At 39.3% G+C, this 18,084-nt stretch overlaps 1 protein-coding gene, 2 long non-coding RNA genes and 3 other non-coding genes across 6 annotated transcripts; 5 read left to right on the top strand and 1 right to left on the bottom strand.

Moving 5' to 3' along the window:
* The first annotated feature begins 250 nt into the window (after window positions 1–250).
* On the top strand, window positions 251–5,262 carry LOC110002440 (keratin, type I cytoskeletal 18). Its single transcript, XM_029282203.2, has 7 exons — window positions 251–451; window positions 1,272–1,400; window positions 2,272–2,354; window positions 2,428–2,587; window positions 2,667–2,816; window positions 2,945–3,061; window positions 5,020–5,262. Exons 1-7 carry the CDS (start codon window positions 251–253, stop codon window positions 5,260–5,262), a joined length of 1,083 nt encoding a protein of 360 aa, XP_029138036.2.
* trnas-cga (transfer RNA serine (anticodon CGA)) lies at window positions 3,201–3,282 on the top strand. Its single transcript has one exon. It is a non-coding gene; the product is annotated as a tRNA-Ser (tRNA).
* trnas-uga (transfer RNA serine (anticodon UGA)) lies at window positions 3,542–3,623 on the top strand. The gene has a single exon. It is a non-coding gene; the product is annotated as a tRNA-Ser (tRNA).
* Window positions 4,456–4,536, top strand: trnas-uga (transfer RNA serine (anticodon UGA)). The gene has a single exon. It is a non-coding gene; the product is annotated as a tRNA-Ser (tRNA).
* Window positions 5,263–8,850: 3,588 nt separating the features above from the next.
* LOC136183097 (uncharacterized) lies at window positions 8,851–9,562 on the top strand. Its single transcript, XR_010668913.1, has 2 exons — window positions 8,851–9,265; window positions 9,351–9,562. It is a non-coding gene; the product is annotated as an uncharacterized lncRNA (long non-coding RNA).
* Window positions 9,563–9,707: 145 nt separating this feature from the next.
* Window positions 9,708–13,088, bottom strand: LOC136183098 (uncharacterized). The gene is made up of 3 exons (XR_010668914.1): window positions 12,739–13,088; window positions 12,587–12,645; window positions 9,708–11,673 (listed from the first exon to the last, which is right to left on the bottom strand). It is a non-coding gene; the product is annotated as an uncharacterized lncRNA (long non-coding RNA).
* Between the last annotated feature and the right edge of the window lie 4,996 nt (window positions 13,089–18,084).

The raw sequence follows: 18,084 nt of genomic DNA, 5'->3' as shown, positions 1-18,084 counted from the left end.
CGCTTCACCAAGTCCTAACACATCTGTGGCAGAAACACCAGAGGGCTGCTCAACCACAGCAGGGAGTTTTTAACAGCAGCAGAGGGATTAGTTTAAGACATGCAGCTGTAGAATAAGGGAGAAAAACCTGTGTTTGTGTCTTCACTTCTGCAGAGAATGACTCTTTAAAAGGAGCAGTGCATGTTAGGAGCGTCGATGAGTCCAGGTGTGACATCCGCACTTAAGAACGTAAACACAAGTGAGTGATTAGATGTCACCGTGGCAGGTTCTTCGTGCAGGCCGAGCGAGCTGGGCAGCTCTGGGTTACCGTGTTCATCATGGACCTGGAGTTCTGGTGCATTACAGCACAACTCCTGCTACAGCTCGAGACAGCAGTAGAAGCTTCTGTTTGTCCAGGGAGAAAGTCGCCCTGCAGGATCTGAACAGGAGGCTGGCCTCGTACCTGCAGCAGGTAGGAAAAGCAAAAGAGGGAAACACAAAAAAAGACTCACATGATGGATTCAGCAGCAGCAGAAAACAAAATTAAACTAATATTCAAACGTGATTTCCATTGCTGTTTCGAAGCATACGAAATAAAAAATAGCAGATCTCTTGTGTATTCTTTTGTCCTGTGAACTGTAGCATGATCAAAAAAAATCCTCACTTCTGCTCGTCTTGATTGATTGAATATCAGTAAAAACTGATTTTTTTAAACTTCAGACACAAGGGAAGATTACTCATACCAATAGTTTAAGAATCATAAAACACAAAACTATCAGATTTCTTGATTGAGTTTTACAGAAGAACGTGTGTACTTCTTGTTTATAAGCAATTGCTGATTGTGAGAGGGGAAAAAGAAAGATTGGTTCAGATTGTTTTTTGGCGTTACTCATGTTACATTAATATATTTTTTTCTGTTGGGTTTAAGCCACCCAAATCTTTACAAGCACTCCAAGGCTTGTCCGAAGGGTTTCATATTTGACTTCACTTCACCTTAAGGGGCCCACAGTAAAACAGATTAGGGGCTAACGCTCCAAAATAAGACAGAAGACATTACTACATTTGGCCTACCAGGAAAAAATCACATTCAATTGAGATTTGCAAATGATTGATAATGGTTGTTGTACACAAAAGTAACAGATTTCTGAGTGGAGTTTGGCATTGACTTAGCAGAATGTTAAGTATAAGAAATTCATAATAAAGACAAACCAGCTGATTTAAAAAAAAAAACAACAACATCATTATATCTGTTTATTGATTTATTGTTTGTCTCCTCTGATTGGTGACTGCAGGTCCAATGTCTGGAGGCCGTCAATCAGAAGCTGGAGCGTCAGATCCAGGAGGAACTGGACAAAAAGGGTCCCGGAGAGCTGAGAGAGCTGGACACACACCTGAGGACAGTGTATCTGCTGCAGCACCAGGTGTGCTAAACCACACGGATATAAACAAACAAAGTGAAAGGAGATTTAAGCAGTTCAATTAAATAAGAAAAAAACTGAATAAACTTCAATAATAGAAAAAATAATAAAAATTCATAAAAAATGAAGACTTAAAAGAAAGGAAAAGACAAGGACAAATGAAGGCAAAAAAAAAGTGATATATAAAGGCTAAGAGCAGCTGTGCAGATAAACTGGCGAGTTCAGACCTGTCAGGAAGCTTTGCTCTGTTTAAAGGTCAGACTTGTTGAGACGTATCTTAATAAAATCTGAAGTGACATCTTGCTCATCTTGAGATTGAACTGGATTTTGAACAAAAGAAAGTTTTATTGACAAGCAATTACCTCTGAATAGAGGTGTGATGTGAACAATCAGGACAATAAACATGACAACTAACATTCATCAACAAGGTTTTTCAAGCTTGAATTCATCTTAACCAATTCTCACCACTGCAATCAAACTTTTAAAACAAATTAAACATGGTGAGTGTACTTCTGGGATTTTTAACCATTAGACATACAACGACGTCAAGCCACAAACAGATCTTGAGTCATGTCCCAAACCAAATCCCAAGTATTAGCTAATGAGTCTGAAGTCTAAACCATTAAGTCCCAAATCAAAAACAGAACATTTCAAAGTGATATCTGTGTGCGAAGTCAAGAAGTCAGGACCCTGATATCAACTAACAAGTCCCCAATCAAGACAAACAAGTTTTGAGTCAAGACTAGTTAGTCCTAAATCAGAACTAAAAAGTTTAAATTCACGTCCTAAGTCAGGGCCGACAACCAAAAAGTCATAACTCATTATGCACAATCACCCAATAAGATGTTGTTTTAACTTTTTCTCTCACCCTTAGATTAGTGAATGTCTCTCGGCTCAGGCTCAGGTGAAGCTGCAGCTGCTCAGTGCAGAGCTCACCTCCTTGGACCTCAGTGCAAGGTATTTACACAAAACATTTAACACATAAAAAGCAAATGTAGACATATCCCATCATGCTTTGCTGTGTACACAGGTATGAAAAGGAGCGAGAGCGTCGTGTTCGTCTGGAGGCGGAGCTTAGTGACCTGAGGCTGCTGGGGGATGAGCTTAATGTCCACAAACTGCCAGAGCTGCAGAGTCTTCTAAACAATCAATTACAACAACTGATGGAGCTGCAGATTCAACATCAACAGGTGAAACAATATAAACTTACCTGAATTGTTCAAAACAGAAGACCTCCTCTGACTTGATGTTTCCTGTATACATGTTCAGGACATGCAGGGTTGCCCAACCCAGGTGTCAGGGGTTGCAGTGAAGATGCAGACCACCGGGTCATCAGACCTGATCCCGCAGCTGGAAGACCTGAGAGAGTGTGTGACACTGCTGAACAAGAACCAGAACGAGTGCTGGTTCAACACTCAGGTATAAAAACATTTACTGCATGTTTTTATTTCGAAAGCAAGCCACACATAAGTGAAAATGAACTATTTTAATGTTCTTAAAATAGTTTTGTGAGCATTGTAGTGCATTTCATGACGTGTTGTTTTCAGGTGTCCATGTCGGCCTGTGACTCGATAGCAGGGTCAGAGGTAGACCAATCAGAACTAGAGGACCTGAGAAGAACAGCAACAAGTCTGGAAGAGGAACTAAGCCAACTTCAGGATCTGGTAGGAGTGATTATCCAATCGTAGGTTAGCAACTAGATGGGGTAGGGGCTGAAGTGAAATACTTGAAAAACAAAAAGCTGAGTGGACTTGAAAAAACTGAAGTTGATTTGAATTTAGAGCACGAACCTAGACTCATCCAGCTGTAATGGCCGAGTGGTTAAGTTGTTGGACTCGAAATTCAATGGGGTTTCTCCGCGCAGGTTTAAACCCTGCTCACAGCGCATGTCACTAAAAATAAAGTTATGATATGATAAGCCAGTCAGGAAAAACTTGACTGGCGTCTCAACATTGCTTCATAAAGTTGGTCCTGACCTAGGGTTTATCAGTCATCAGACTGAGTTGCTTGTAAGGCCGAACAGTAGGTAAGCAGGTGTTTTAGTATCAACAATATCTCAATATCTTAATTTCTGCAACATCTCCTTTCAATCACCTGTCTAAAATAGATCATTTGAATTTGGCGTACTGTTTCAGCCTACACCAGCTGTGATGGCCGAGTGGTTAAGGCGTTGGACTTGAAATCCAATGGGGTTTCCCCGCGCAGGTTCAAATCCTGCTCACAGCGCATGGACACTTTAATTAAATTATAATGACCCAGTCAGAAAATTTGAGAATCAGGAAAATACTTCAAATTGCTTCAAGATACCATTTACACAATCTGGTCTTGACCCAGGGTTTATCAGTGATCAGACAGAGTTTCTTGTGTGACGGAACAGGAAGCAAACAGGTGTGTTAGTATGAAACAGGTATCACCAGATTAATTTCTGCAACATCTCCTTTCAATCACCTGTGTCTGAAAAGTCAATTTGATTTTAGCTCACAAATCTGAACTCCCCCAGCTGTGATGGCAGAGTGTTTATACTCTGGACTTGAAATCCAATAGGGCCTCCCCCTAGAAACTTGAACATTGGTTTGTTGGAATGACATATCATGAGCTTGGAACAGCTATCCTCAGCCTCAATTCTTAATATAATAGAGTTGCCAGGGACCTTCAAACCTGAGCCTCAATTAAGGGTTTTCTGGATTTAACAAAGTAGTTTCTTTGGACGCAACATAGCCCAGAGCTGTGATAGCCGAGTGGTTAAGGCGTTGGACTTATAATTATATAGTATATAGTTATAATGACCCAGTCAAAAAATTTGAGAATCAGGAAAGTACTTGAGATTGCTTCAGGATACCAGTTACCTTGTTTGGTCCTGACCTAGGGTTTATCAGTAATCAGACTGAGTTGCTTGTGTGACAGAACAGGAAGAGAGTAGGGTAGTAGAGTAGTAGAAGTAGGGGGTTAGTAGCAATGAAATCTAACAGTATCACCACATTCACCTTTACACTCTTTGCCCTGCACCTGTGTCTGATAAAGTTAATCTAAATTTAGAGAACAAATCTAGACTCCAGTAGCTGTGATGGCCGAGTGGTTAAGGCGTTGGACTCGAAATCCAATGGGGTTTCCCGCGCAGGTTCAAACCCTGCTCACAGCGCATGGACACTTACATTTAATTTATAACCCAGTCAGTTAAGTACTTCAGAATACCAGTTGGTCCAGTTGGTAGTGTTTATCAGTCATCAGACTCAGTCACGTATATGGTAGAACAGGAAGCAAGCAGGTGTGTTAGTATCAACAAAACCAAACAGTACAACAAAGTTTCTGCATTGTTCGCCACAATTTCAAACGTCCAATATCGCCCTATTACTCCTTATATCTGATACTCTTCTTTGGAACTTGCTCATCATAGCGAGTAAAACCTTGTTGTTCTGCCCTCCATTATATTTTAACAATGTAAGCTTGACAGTCAGTGGAAGAAAACTGAAAAGAGCTAATCAGTTTTAGTGAACACCTAGCTACTTACTGTTGTAGTTGTTTATTGCATGGTATACCCCTTCCAACCTGCTAAGGAAGGATCACCTTCCACACCCCATAACAGTGAGTATTATAGATGTCCTGTCTGTCTGTCTATCTGTAGAATGCAGTGTTGGAGGCTTCTGGTCTGGAGCAGACAGAGTCCTTCGTTCTACAGCTGGAGGTCCTGCAGCAGAGAGCAGACTATTTGGGCAGAGAATTTGACTCAGTTTTGCAGGGAACAGCTCAGCAGGCTGCAGACTATGAGGCCCTGCAATATGTCAAGACAAAAATGCAGACTGAGATAAACGACTACAAGAGGCTGCTGGACGGATTGAGTCAAAAAAGGTATGAAGTTTATTATTAACTTCAAATCAGTCCTTATCACTTTACAATCCTAATAAAAAAAAATTTCAGTTCCAGACATGTTTTAGTTTTCAACAAGAAGGTTTTATCTAGCCTGAAACAATGCTTTAAAACACCCAAAACAATGAAAATTGTAAATGTCCCATACTCCAAATATCATAAAATAATCAACAATCACATTCAAAAAAATAAAATGTCAACATTAAAATGATCACACAATGATAAAAACAAACCCAATTTGAATTGTAAGTCTTTCCATTATGTCATGAAAAATATTTGTTGTTTAAAGAATCCCCAGAAATACAAATTTGTCTCTGGTTTTCTCTATTTAGCACCAATATGCATTGGCCTTTTTGGAAAATTCCCAGGAAATATTTGATAAATTAAAGAGGTTTGTTTTAACACCACTGTGCCTTTAACAAAAACATTCAGATCTGTTTTTACCATTCTCCATGTTTGTATTTGTCCTTATCTTCACAGGTTCTCAAGTCTTCACTTAAACTCTGTGACCAATTTCTCATCTTACTGTGCCACAACCAGCCCCTCTGCTTTAATGAAAAACTTTACAGTGCACAAAACTGTCAGTAGTCAGGTAGGAAATCAAAGAATGAATCAGATTCAGACTGTCTCCAGAGACAACAGCTGCACTGTTAAAAAAACACCCGTACTTGGTTCACTCACAGAAATAGTGACCACAAGCCAGACAATCACGGACAACAGCAAACATCCAAACAGTTTAACAGTAAAATCTATTAACACATCAAATCAGAAAGAGTCATTCCAGAAGTCTGAAAACAAGAAGACTGAAGCTCTTTCTGAGGGGACTGAAAGGGAATCCATGACCACTGGTGCAAAAATTAACAAACAAAGCATCCCTGTGGAAGATAAAATTAACTATGAACATCATGGCCCACTGAACTCAGGGTTTGTTGATTGTCAGATTAGCCAAAATGTCCAAGACAGAGCTGTTTTTAAAGCCTCTAAATTAGAGTTACATACGTCCAACAACATGTTGCTTTCTGGCAAACAATCTGCTACAAGTCCTACTGTTCTTCCAAAACTAGAAACTCTGATTTCCAACCAAGCAACAACAGAGGCCTTTAAACACACAACCCCTCCAACTGAGATTAGCAAAGCCTGTGACACTGATCCCAGTGAACAGACTGCTGCAGAGATTAAGACGGAGACAGAAACTGTAGGTCCCTCACCAATAAATTGCATTGAGGGCGCCATTCAGGCTGAGGAAAAACAAGAACTTATCACTTCTGAACAAAACACCACTGATGCTGGTTTACAGTCTGACAGGTTAGGTTCAAACATTCATGATGTGATCATCAAAACCATTCCTTGTGCAGAACCAGATTATGCATTCAGTAGCGAAGAAAATAATGTCATGCAGGAGTCAGATTCAGGATCTGGCATTGCATTACATTGCCCAGACACCAATGTTGACTTCCAGAGAAGAACTGAAAGTGAAGCTATTTTGAACAAAGTAGAAGTAGAAGGGAACAAGAGGGAGGTAGTCAAAAGTTCTAATGATATCAACAAGGTGGAGATTAACCCTGCTGAAATAGATGATGACATCAATAATCCACCATGTCAAGAAGAACTGATCAGTACTACAAAGTCCAAAGAGTCTACAAGTCGAACAGATTCTGGTGTGGCTTTGAGTTCATCCAGCACTGATGGGTTTCTGAGTCCAGATGAAGGTCGTGTCTTTATGAGCCATTCAAATCCACTCTCAGCTTTGAGTCAAGAAATGTGTCTTAGCCCAGTTGAGACAGATGTGATAATGAGCATGACTGATCAAGTATTTTGCCCAGTTGATCTAGATAGTAGAAGTCCTGATTCACTTCTGAGTCCAGAGGACCCAGACATGTTTCTTAGCCCAAATGATCCCAACACATGTTTGAGTCCAGTTGAGTCAAATTTGTGTCTAAGCCCGAATTTTGAAGATGAGGACGAGGACGCATGCCTAAGTCCATCAGAGGCAAATACGAGGGTGAGACCAGTCGAGAAATATGTTCTTACAACAAAAGAGGAAGGCCGATCCCTGTCGTTTAGTGGAGATCAAGCTTTGCCAGGAGAGGGCAGAAACAGAAAAGTGAGCGATGGAGACAGTCTGTGTTTTGGATCATTTGAAGATAACACAGAGAGTAGCTTTAGTGTGAATAGTTCAAAAGTCAACTGCAAACCCACCAGTCAAGGGATTGGAAGCCAGTCAAAAGACTTGGAGTTCAATGGTCCCAGTGGAAGTAGTGTCATAGCAGACAAAGAGGAACAGCTAGGTTTTGGAGGCCTTTATCGAAGAAGTACAGGAAATGCACCTAGTCCCCGAGATATGGACAAAAGTACAGGAGACACTAAAGACATGAAGAATATCCAGAATCCTGGTGGCAGCCTAGGAGGCACAAATGGCACAGACCAACAGAAAGAGGATTCCTGTCTGAAGAGTGGAATAAGGGAGCAGAATAATTCTAATAATAAATCAGATGACTTTTGTATTGTACCTGCCAATGAAAGGACTACCTTTATTGGTGTGACTAATAATTTAAATGACGTGGTTCCTAACAGCGGTGTGGCAAGTGATTCAGCTAGTCTCTGTGAGATAGTTGCTAATTCATCAGGTAGAGTCAGTAATAATGAAGATGCTGCTGCAGAGATACAGGGAAGATTTAGGAAAGGCAGTGGAGATTGGAAGGTTTATGGTGTCAGTACAGAAAATACAAGTACAAGCTTATCCAGCACAGGGAGTGAAGAAGGTCCATCAGCGGCCACGCTTCCAGCAACAAGTCGGCCAGAAACAGGGAGGTTTAGTAGAAGAGGAAGTGGGGATTGGATGGTTTATGGCAGTCTTGGGCGTAAGAGCAGCTTATCTAGCACAAGAAAAGAAGAAGCCATGCTCTTTTCAACAAGCCAACCAGAAACAACATTTGGTAGCATGGTTAGCACCACTGGAGAGTTGATGGTCGACAGCAGCAGTCTTAAACATACCATCCGCCAGGCTGGCAGTGATGATTTATTCAACACAAAGAGAAGAGAAAGTCTGCCAACAGCCCCGCACCTAGCAACAAGCCCAACAGAAACAGGAAGGTTTGGCAGCAGAGGAAGTGGAGAGTGGAAATTCTATGGTGGAAGTACTGGTCGTATTAGCAGTTGGGCTGGTAGCAGTAGCTTACCAAATGCTGACGACAAAAAAAGGTCATTGGCTGATATACAACTAGCAACAAGCCCACCTGCAATACCTAGAACAGGAAGATTTGATGGTGGGGGGAGTGGGGAGTGGAAGTTTTATGGTAGGAGTACTGGACGTTCGAGTAGTGCCAGCAGTGCAGATGGAGCCAATGTCAGTCATATCATCAGCCCACCAACTAGTGGACAAAGACTCAGTAGTGGTGGGAGTGGAGGCAGACTCAGCACTGGAGGTGTTGTAAGGCGCAGTAGCAGTGTAGGTAGTGGGGGCAGGCTCAGCAGCTCATCTGGTAGCCACAGGACTAGTAGATCTGGGAGATATGGTAGCACTGGCAGCGGTGAACGGATGCCTGTCTACGGCTCATCTAGCGGACGTAGGAGCAGTTCAGTGAATGCAGGCTTGTCAGGTGGGAAGACCAGCAGCCAAAGAGCCCCAAGTCCTGGGGGAAGAATGAGTGGCAGTATTGGTAGTGGTGGTTGGCTGAACAGTTCAACAGCAGATGGGAATCACATGAGTAGCCCTGTGAGCAGGCCTAGACTCAGCAGTGCAGGTAGCAGTGACAGAGTTAGCCGCCAACCAGGGGGTAGGATCAGTAGCTCCTCTGGGTCAGGAAGAGCCAGTAGCACAGGGGGGAGGGCCATCAGCAGCAGCAACTGGCCAATCAGAAGCACTGGCAGCAGAGCAGGAAGCAACAAGGAAAGAATCAGTGTTTGCAAGATGGCGGCTCTGTCAATGTCAGCAGCTGGGAGGGAGAGAAGTCAGGACAGAAGAAGCCAAGCTCAGAAAACCCAACATCAACAACAGGCTACAGGTGAGAGCACCCACTTTCTATTCACAACAGCAACACAAACAAGAGAACATTGTTTACAAAAAACACTCTTATTCTTACGTTGCAGGTACGTCTCCTCTTCTCCAGCGATGGCTGTCAACTGGTGTTGGGGTCACCAGTGCTGACCCTGAAGGCATTAATGATGTCATGCATCTCTGATAGGCTATCTAGGGAGGGACAACCCACTTAGAAGCTTAACATACCTACAAGTGCAAAACTACTAAAACACTGTAAACTTGTTGTTCTTGAATGAAGAGATTAAAAGCAAGTGCTAGAGAACTTGTTTAAATTGTTTTCTTAAGTAAAAGTTTCTTAAAACAAAAAAACAAAGACACTCCCTTACAAGATACTTTTAGCAAAAATTAAAAGCATTAAGGGAGTGGTGCCCGTAGCCTAGTGGTTAAAATGTGTGTCCCATTTAAAAAGGCTGAAGTCCTCAAAGCAGGCAGCCTCCTTTCCTCCATGTAACTCTTCACTCTCTTTCTCCCCGATATACGACTCTATCCACTGTCCTGTCTCTAGAATAAAGGCATGGAAAGCCCAATAATAAATATTTGGCGGGGGGGTATAGGGGAACTATGTTCTCATCACAGACATAGTATACTAAAAACAAAAAATGTAAATACCGAAGTGGAGTACAGGCACCTAAAAATGGAACTTTAAAAATGGAAATGGAACCTCTTGAAATCTTTCCACCGAAGAAAAATACATTACAATACATGTTTGATTATTAAAAATGTATTTCAAACTTACTTCTTACTTAAAGTATCACAATCATTGATAAAGGAACTTACATAAATCACGTTTTTGTTGCTTTTTTTGTTTTTACTCACTGTCAATGTACCTTTTTCCTACGTATGATTCAAATTGTAGATTTTGGGTTGTTTCTTCTTTTGTTTCAGTGGTTTAACATGGTTTTAAACATAATATTTTACAGAAAAGTAAAATATTAATTAATTAATTAATTAATTAATTAAAAAGTTAAGAGAAAAGAGTAACATTTATCCAAAAGGAATGGGGATATATTCCAAAAGGTACACAATGCTGGAAGAGTTGTCTGGCTTCATGTCATTGACAAATGTTGTATACTTCTAACCTCACTACATGTTCATGTTTAAAAGTTCCTTAATATTAAACAGCAACAGAACTTTGATTGAAGTAGTTTACATTTGAAGACAAAAAGAAACAGATCCAGAAACCTTTATCTTTTTAAAGAGGATTTGTGGGGATGAGTTGATACCAGCAGGTGGCAGCAGAATCCAAAGTTGTGACAATTGAAGAAGAGCTGCAGACTTCAGTCAGCAGACTAGAGAACATGATGACATTAATGTGACTCTGAACAAAATATATGAAGCAGAGCTTTATTAAACACTTCTGAGGTCGATTAAAGAAAATTATGACAGAAAATTATTAGTGTGTCTTCAGCAGCAGAATGATCCCTGTTGTTGTTTTTTAATCACTTTATTGCAATGGTCATACACAATGAAAATTCCAGATCATTTCCATCTTTACAATGCATTGCCAAAGAGGACACACAAAACAGAAGAGCTAATTAAAGCTAAATTAGAGAGTCCAGGAAGAGAGAAAATCAAAAATAGTAATAATTGTGGGTGGGGTTGGCCTATTTACAGACCTTCAGACTTTATGTTATTTATTTTCTGTGAATTCCCTCTTATCATAAATGTACGTTTTTAGTTGTCTAAGGTTTGTTCTATTGTCACAATTTGAATTTTGGTTGATGTTATTGTTTCCATGTCCTTGTCACCTGCTTCATGGCCATCCATCGCAGAATGTTAAAAAGATATATCTATGTTGATAGCCAAAACGTGTTCAACATGTTCATTTAAAATAAAGAAATGATTATAACGCTTCCTCAGCCTCTTTCAAAAATGATGATACAATATGTGTATAATTTGCCTCTTGCTCCCCACACCTCCTCCAAAAATGTGGTCCTGCAAGGGTGAATATTATCTGTGTTGGCAATGTGAAATAAAATATCTCATACTCACTTTCCGCTATTTGCAATATTTAAAATTTCTACTTAAGCTGTTATTCCAGTCTTCTGCTGTGATATGGATTCTCCATTATTTTCCCATCTTTTTTCTATCTTATGATTAACAATAGTATGCTACTGCAATATTGATATTGATATACAATTGTAATTCAAGTACAGCTGATTAATGACTATGAAAGCTTAAAAAATACATATTTTACTTATACTGATGTTCTATAGGGGGCAGTTAACATCAAATAGTCATGATTTTTTCAAAAGTATGGAGAACCTGATAGGTTGGTTTATCCTGCAGTGAGTTTCTTGTTGGTCCTTTAGTGTAATTCTCACTCTGACCCGTGGGGGCAGCAGAGTGTCAGAACTCTGATGAGACATTTACCTGCAGAGACAGCAGACAGGTGATATGAAGACACAAAGACAGACAGATTCACAGAGTGTATAGTTAAAAAGCCAATAAACTTCATAATAAGAATTTTTTAAAAGCCTCATGATAAAAAAAAAGATGCATTGATGTCCCCGCAAACCACATAAAGGAATATAACAACATGGAAACAAATGTAGGTCAAAGGGTGGAACTTTATTTCAGTATTCAAAGTGTCTTTTGTTATATCATTTAAACTGTCCACAATAGATGTGTATTTTGTAAAGGTTTCAGAGAGTCCACACATCTTTGTTAAAATGTCCTCAAAAATCTGACCCTTGACCAAACTGTGGAAAGCTTGAGGGTTGACAGGATTCCTTTAACTGGAAACAAACTCAGTTGTATTGTGTCTTCTGAACATTCAATCCATTCATTATTTTAATGTGTCGCTTAGAGAAACATTTTTGCCTGACATTCAAATGGTTGATCATATTGAGTAATACTACTGAGCATGTGCAGTGGGTTACGCGCTACCAGGAAGCAACACTTTAAGAAAAAAAAAAAAAATTAAAGTAAGAGAGCATCATGAAGAGATCATTTTCAAGCTATTTTTTTAGATTTCAATCCATCTCGTATGCTTTTTGTATGCAATTCAATCAATTCAATTTTTTTTTAAATCAGTTGGTTAAAGTGATAAAGTGAAAATGAGGTTAATATAAATAACATTAAACACACGTAATATCATGATATTTGCAACATCCAACATTCTTTTAGCCTTAGAGAGACTCTTGACTGGTTGAGTTTTATCACCAGTCTCCTTAAAGTTTTAGCTCTTCGTTTCTACTGACACACTTTACTGCAGAAATCTTAATAAAAACGTGAAATCTGCACACTCCTCCTTCTCTACAGGATCGTCCACTCACTGACCTACCTCCTCTCCAGCAACCACTCCTTCCTCAGAAATGTAAAGGTCAAGATATTTCACGCAGCCTGCAGCAGAAAGGAGGTTTGTGTCTGGAATTTTATGTAGCCTACTTTAACTACTCATACGTTGAATAAAGTATGTGGTCAGCAGAACATTACCTATTTGAGATTTGATAAATGGCCTCAGGCGATGTCACTGCAGTCAGCGCTGGTCAGGGTTGATGACTACAAGTTTAAAATGAAATATCTCTCCAGACCATTTTCGTGAACTGTTTCTACTGCAGACGACACTAACTGTGGTTGGCACTAAATACCACAAACTCCCACACAACTGTCAGAAGATAAGTTGCCTTGTGGGTAGGGCTGTCAAATATTACCTTTTTTTAATCGCCATTTATCGCTTAATTTAAAAAATCACGAGTATGTTTGATGTTACAAAATTTTGCATTCAAAATTTGGCTTTTATTTGGCATGTTTCTAGTGTCATAAACTGAGAGTACTTGACTTGCTTTTTTATTCAACCCTGCTTTTGTTTTGAAATACAGTAAGAACCACATAGACCATAAAGCAGGGGATGATTTGGGGGGGGGGAGGGGGGGGGGGGCTACCTGTGATTGACAAGACACACCCACCGCTATTTGGAAAATGTCTTGTTCAGCGTTTTTTTTTGTACTGTAAGACACTCTTCCACAGGAGTTGAGAACATTTTGTTCAAAGCCTGTTTTCCCGCACAGCCCCCTTTTGATGCCTCAGGGTCTCAAAACCTGAAAGAGAACTTCTACAGTCCTGCAGACTCCACCATTACATGAAAAGGGCCCGTGCTAATTCCTTATTCACATTATCAAGCTTATTGAGCAGTTGGCGTTGATTCTTTGGAGAATGTTTTTGGTCAAAAGTCATTAAGTTGCTATAAAAATCATTTTTATTATTAACAAGCAACATTTAGGCGACAATGAAACTTAACAAAAGCGGAAAGCATATTTAACTATTTTTTAGTTAATGTATAATAATAGTATAATGTGAGAATAAATTAAGTTAAATATTAGGACACATTATTAATGGCAAACACATAAATGAAAAAAATACAACTTTATTTCTCCTCACATAATGTTTGGCACTTTAACATTTGGCATTTTAAATTGAATATTTTCCCTTTGCAGTTCCTGCAAACATGATTAATTAATTCAGTCACGGTGTGTGGATTAATGCAAATATTAGCATTTTGCTGAAATTCCAAATTCAAGCACCCAGATCGACTTATGTGGTCATAAAAGTCTTATGGAATTGGGCACAAAGCTGGAAATGGCACGGATAAAAGAATAGTGTGTGTGTGCCTGTGTGGGGTATGTTTATAGTGGCTGCAGGATGAAGGTGACACTCGGGTGTGGCCTAACTGACAGGTACTAAGTGATGAGATGTTTTCTGAAGTGAATGCTTTAAACCCTTGAGGTATTTTCTGGGTTATAAAACATTCAAACAAAGGGCTTCTTTCTGTTACAAAGAATATTTAAAGTGTGGTACAAGACATGACACTTTATTCCAACTAAACTTATATAATATCAAACTATTCATGTAGCTTAAGTAGTCACTATATTTAAAGGATATAAAAACTGAAACACTGAAGTTTTAGTATTTTGTTTCAGTCTGCAATTATATTACATATCAATCCAGCATATTGAAGCATTAAATAAAAGATTCATTCCCTTTTTGACAAAACAATTACATACAGATAATACTGTTGCATCTCCATTTAAGTTGCACAAGGACAAAACAAAAGAAACGTCAGAGTTACAAAAATGTTATACAAAAGATGGTGATAGCTTGATTTAAAGTCACATTGATTTAAACTTAAGAATAACCTACATTATAACCCACGATGACATGACATGATACACAGTGTGTGCAGGTTACTGGTTCCTCTATGTGCTCTTATACAACTACAGACTCTGCAGAGGGTGTGTGTGTGTGTGTGTGTGTGTGTGTGTGTGTGTGTGTGTGTGTGTGTGTGTGTGTGTGTGTGTGTGTGTGTGTGTGTGTGTGTGTGTGTGTGTGTGTGTGTGTGTGTGTGTGGTTTTCATGCATGTTTGAACAGGATGTGTTTGTTTCCCCAGAGGCCTGTTGGAACACTTTGAATATTTGAAGTATGAAGAAGAAAAAAACAACATAAGAAAGTATTTTCCCTGTGTCACACACACACACACACACACACACACACACACACACACACACACACACACACACACACAAATCTTAGAATGGAATAATTAACCTTTCCCTAATCTCTGCAGTGATCTGTTAATTCCCATCTCTGTTCATTTTAATCTTTTTTTTCTCATTGGCACTCAGCCAATCAGCCCGCAGGGCGGTTGCCGAGATGGCGACACGCCTGTCACTGTCTGTGTCTCTGTCTCTGACAGGTCTGATTCAACCACACCTGGATGTGGATCAAACACAAACATAACCTCTTTAAAATTGACTATAATCCCAACTGGACTAAAGTGTTTTTATGATCAGACAGATGACATGAGAAAACAGATCCAGTTAAACCTGCATAAGCTCAACTTTGGCAAACATGGAGCCGGTAATTATTATCAAGGCCCTGCTGGGTACCTCCTTAAGAAAACATGTTTTATTTCGGAATTATTCAGAATGATTATAACAGGGTATAGCAATACGTTTGTCTAAAAATTATAAAAAGTTAAATGACGTTTAGTAGAAAGATCCATCAATCTTTATTTGTAGAGAGCCAACACATTTTATCTCAAGACACTTTACAAAAGAGCAGGTGAAGTACCTTACTCTTTGTTATATTATCTACAAAGACCCAACATGAATCCATCATGAACACTAAGCAACATTTAGCAGTGTTGCAGCAGCAATGAAAAACTTCCTTTTAGAGGCAGAAACCTCGATCAGAATCAGACTCATGATGAACAGCCGGGCTCTGCTGAAACTGTGCCGGGCTTGGAAAGTGGGAAAGAAGCAGGATGCAGGAAGAAGGAGAAGGAAAGATGCCCTTTGTTAATTGCGTTTTCTCTGAAGAAGCTTTTACCTCAAAGAAAATAAACTGCTGCAAAAATAGGCACGTTCATCATTTTCTGAAAAACATGCATTGTAACATGAGGGTGTGGCTCAGTTGGTAGAGTCGGTCATCTCTTAACCGGACGGTTACCACATGTCTGATGTGTCCTTGGTCAAGATACTTAACCCCAAGTTGCTCCAACTGCTTCATTGCTGGTGTAAGAATGTATATGAATGAGATGAGTTACTTCTGATGGTCTCTTTACATAGAAACCTTTGCCATCAGTGTGTGAATGTGTAGGTGTGACATGCGGTGTAAAAGCGCTTTGAGTAGTCAGAAGACTAGAAAAGTGCTCTACAAGCTCAAATTCTTTTTACCATAACATTTGGTCACACATTGTTTTACTCCCAAATCATTGAATGGAGTTTGGTTTGAAGATGCGAATATCTGAACTCAGGAGGATTTGTGTGTTTCTGTGATGAATCATGGCTTTTACTCAAATTAGGACAATCTACCACTTTCACCAAATGACTGTTCATTCACGTGTTTCAAAACAGAGTCACATGCAGATTGAACATTACGAGATGGCGACTGCTTTTTAATTGAAGCTTTTGTAGTACGTAGAAAAGTAGTTCTCTCAACAGGAAACCTGCTGATACAAAGAAGATTTCTAGCAGAAGCAACAACATTGGCAGTTTTCCCTCATTGTTAAAAAACTGAATGGAGTTTGGTGTTCATATGAGCGTCTCTCAAGATTTTTGGTGACTGAAGTCGATCTTTGCAGAATGTCTTGACGCACCAGCAGAAAACGTTGATCACGCTCAAAGAAAAAACAGAGGTGGCAGGTGATGTGTGTGTGTTTTTATTAACACTCGGAGTTAAACGCACAGAGAAGCAGCGAGTAGAAGAACTGGAACTTGTTGGAATGAAAAACAGTTGAACAGTTTGTGCAATGGCACGATGGATTCATTAGAGCAGAAACCTGGCAGCAGATGAATAGCGACTGATCTGCTGTCAGTCTTTAGTGTGCAAGGGTGTGTGTGAGTGTTTGATGGCATCCAACATAAGAAGACATTAAATCTTTAATTGTGACTCTCTTCTCCTCTGCTAGCATCTCAAGGTCAGAGCAGTAAACTGATTACTTTTATGTTAAGCATTAAAACAAAGTAGGAACAGCATCAGGGTTATAAAACACAACTCTTACTCACTGAGTAACTGATTGTTGTGTAACTGATCGAACTCCGGAATAACTTGTAATTAGATGATGACTCCATTTAACGGTTTCACACATGGGAACAAACTTTACAGGTGTGTGCAGACCAAAGGGTTAAATAAAAGTACAATGGAATATTTTGAGCAAGACATTTGTTTGACAGTTTAGATCAGATTTTCTGTCCCAACAGTGACGGATATTCTCCTTTGACACTCACGCTGATAAAAAAAAAGTGTCGGCTTTATCACAGGCTACTGATTTCAAACTCAACAGTGTGACCTGTACTGCTCTGCTGGCTGGCCCTTGTTGGCCAAACAAAGAAAGCAGTATTGTATTTATTTAAAGCACTCCTTGTTAAACTCCCCCCTTACATGACTAACCTGCTTTACTAACATCTCAAGCCATACAATCAGAACTCAGACCTGGATCCCCTTGAAAATACCAAGGTTTAGGATTGAATGCGCTTAGCAATGCTGGACCCATTATGTGGAATCATTTTTAAATGGCGGCTAAGTTGCCTTCTCTCATATCATTTAGGGTTTTTTTTTTAAAGATTTAATGTCTGAACTACCTCAGGAAAGTCATTGAAACTGTTTTATTTTTTTATTTTTTATTTTTATTTTTTTACTTTTTATTATAGTTACAAGAGAAACAGAAAACACATGAACAAAACAAGGCAACCAGAGAAAAACAGACAATCATCCGGATTGGAGAAAGAGAATAGAAACAAATGAACAAAAAGAAATGCATGAAAAATGAGAGTGGCTGTGATGACAATTTTTGATGATGAATATGATATGAATATAAGGGGGGAGAGGAAATAAATCATCAAATAGGTCATAATAAAATGGTGGCTACAGACAATAATAATAATAATAGTAATAAGAAAAGATTAAATTTGATGGTAAGAGGAAAATAAATTCATAAATAAATTGTGATAGTTATACAGAAAGGAAACAAAAGAAAAAAAATGTTGTGTGTCTTTGTGTATGTGTCTTTATGTGTGTATGTGTATTTATGTGTGTGTATTTGTGTAAGTGTGTGTGTGTCTTTATGTGTGTGTGTGTATGTATTTGTATGAGTCTATATTTGTGGTAGGGAATATCAGGGGTTTGGACTATGTTGTTCGGGAAGTAGTGAGGTGAGGATTGGCTCCCAAGTTGTCAGAAATTGATGTGTTTCATTGTGGATGGATGCTGTAAGTTCTTCCATGGTGATATGTTCGACAAAGAGGTCTATCCATATTGAGGTGTTTAGTTTTTTTCTGCTT

This window comes from Labrus bergylta, chromosome 16 (genome assembly GCF_963930695.1).
Source record: "Labrus bergylta chromosome 16, fLabBer1.1, whole genome shotgun sequence".
NCBI classification, from domain to species: Eukaryota; Metazoa; Chordata; class Actinopteri; order Labriformes; family Labridae; genus Labrus; species Labrus bergylta.
Note: the sequence above shows the minus strand (reverse complement) of the source record. Positions and strands in the feature narration are given on the sequence as shown.

Coding starts and splice junctions, on each gene's coding strand:
- LOC110002440 (XM_029282203.2), top strand. CDS start 251: ATGTCACCGTGGCAGGTTCTTCGTGCAGGCCGAGCGAGCTGGGCAGCT. Junction 2,355..2,427: donor TCCTTGGACCTCAGTGCAAG/GTATTTACACAA, acceptor CTGTGTACACAG/GTATGAAAAGGAGCGAGAGC. Junction 3,062..5,019: donor TAAGCCAACTTCAGGATCTG/GTAGGAGTGATT, acceptor GTCTATCTGTAG/AATGCAGTGTTGGAGGCTTC.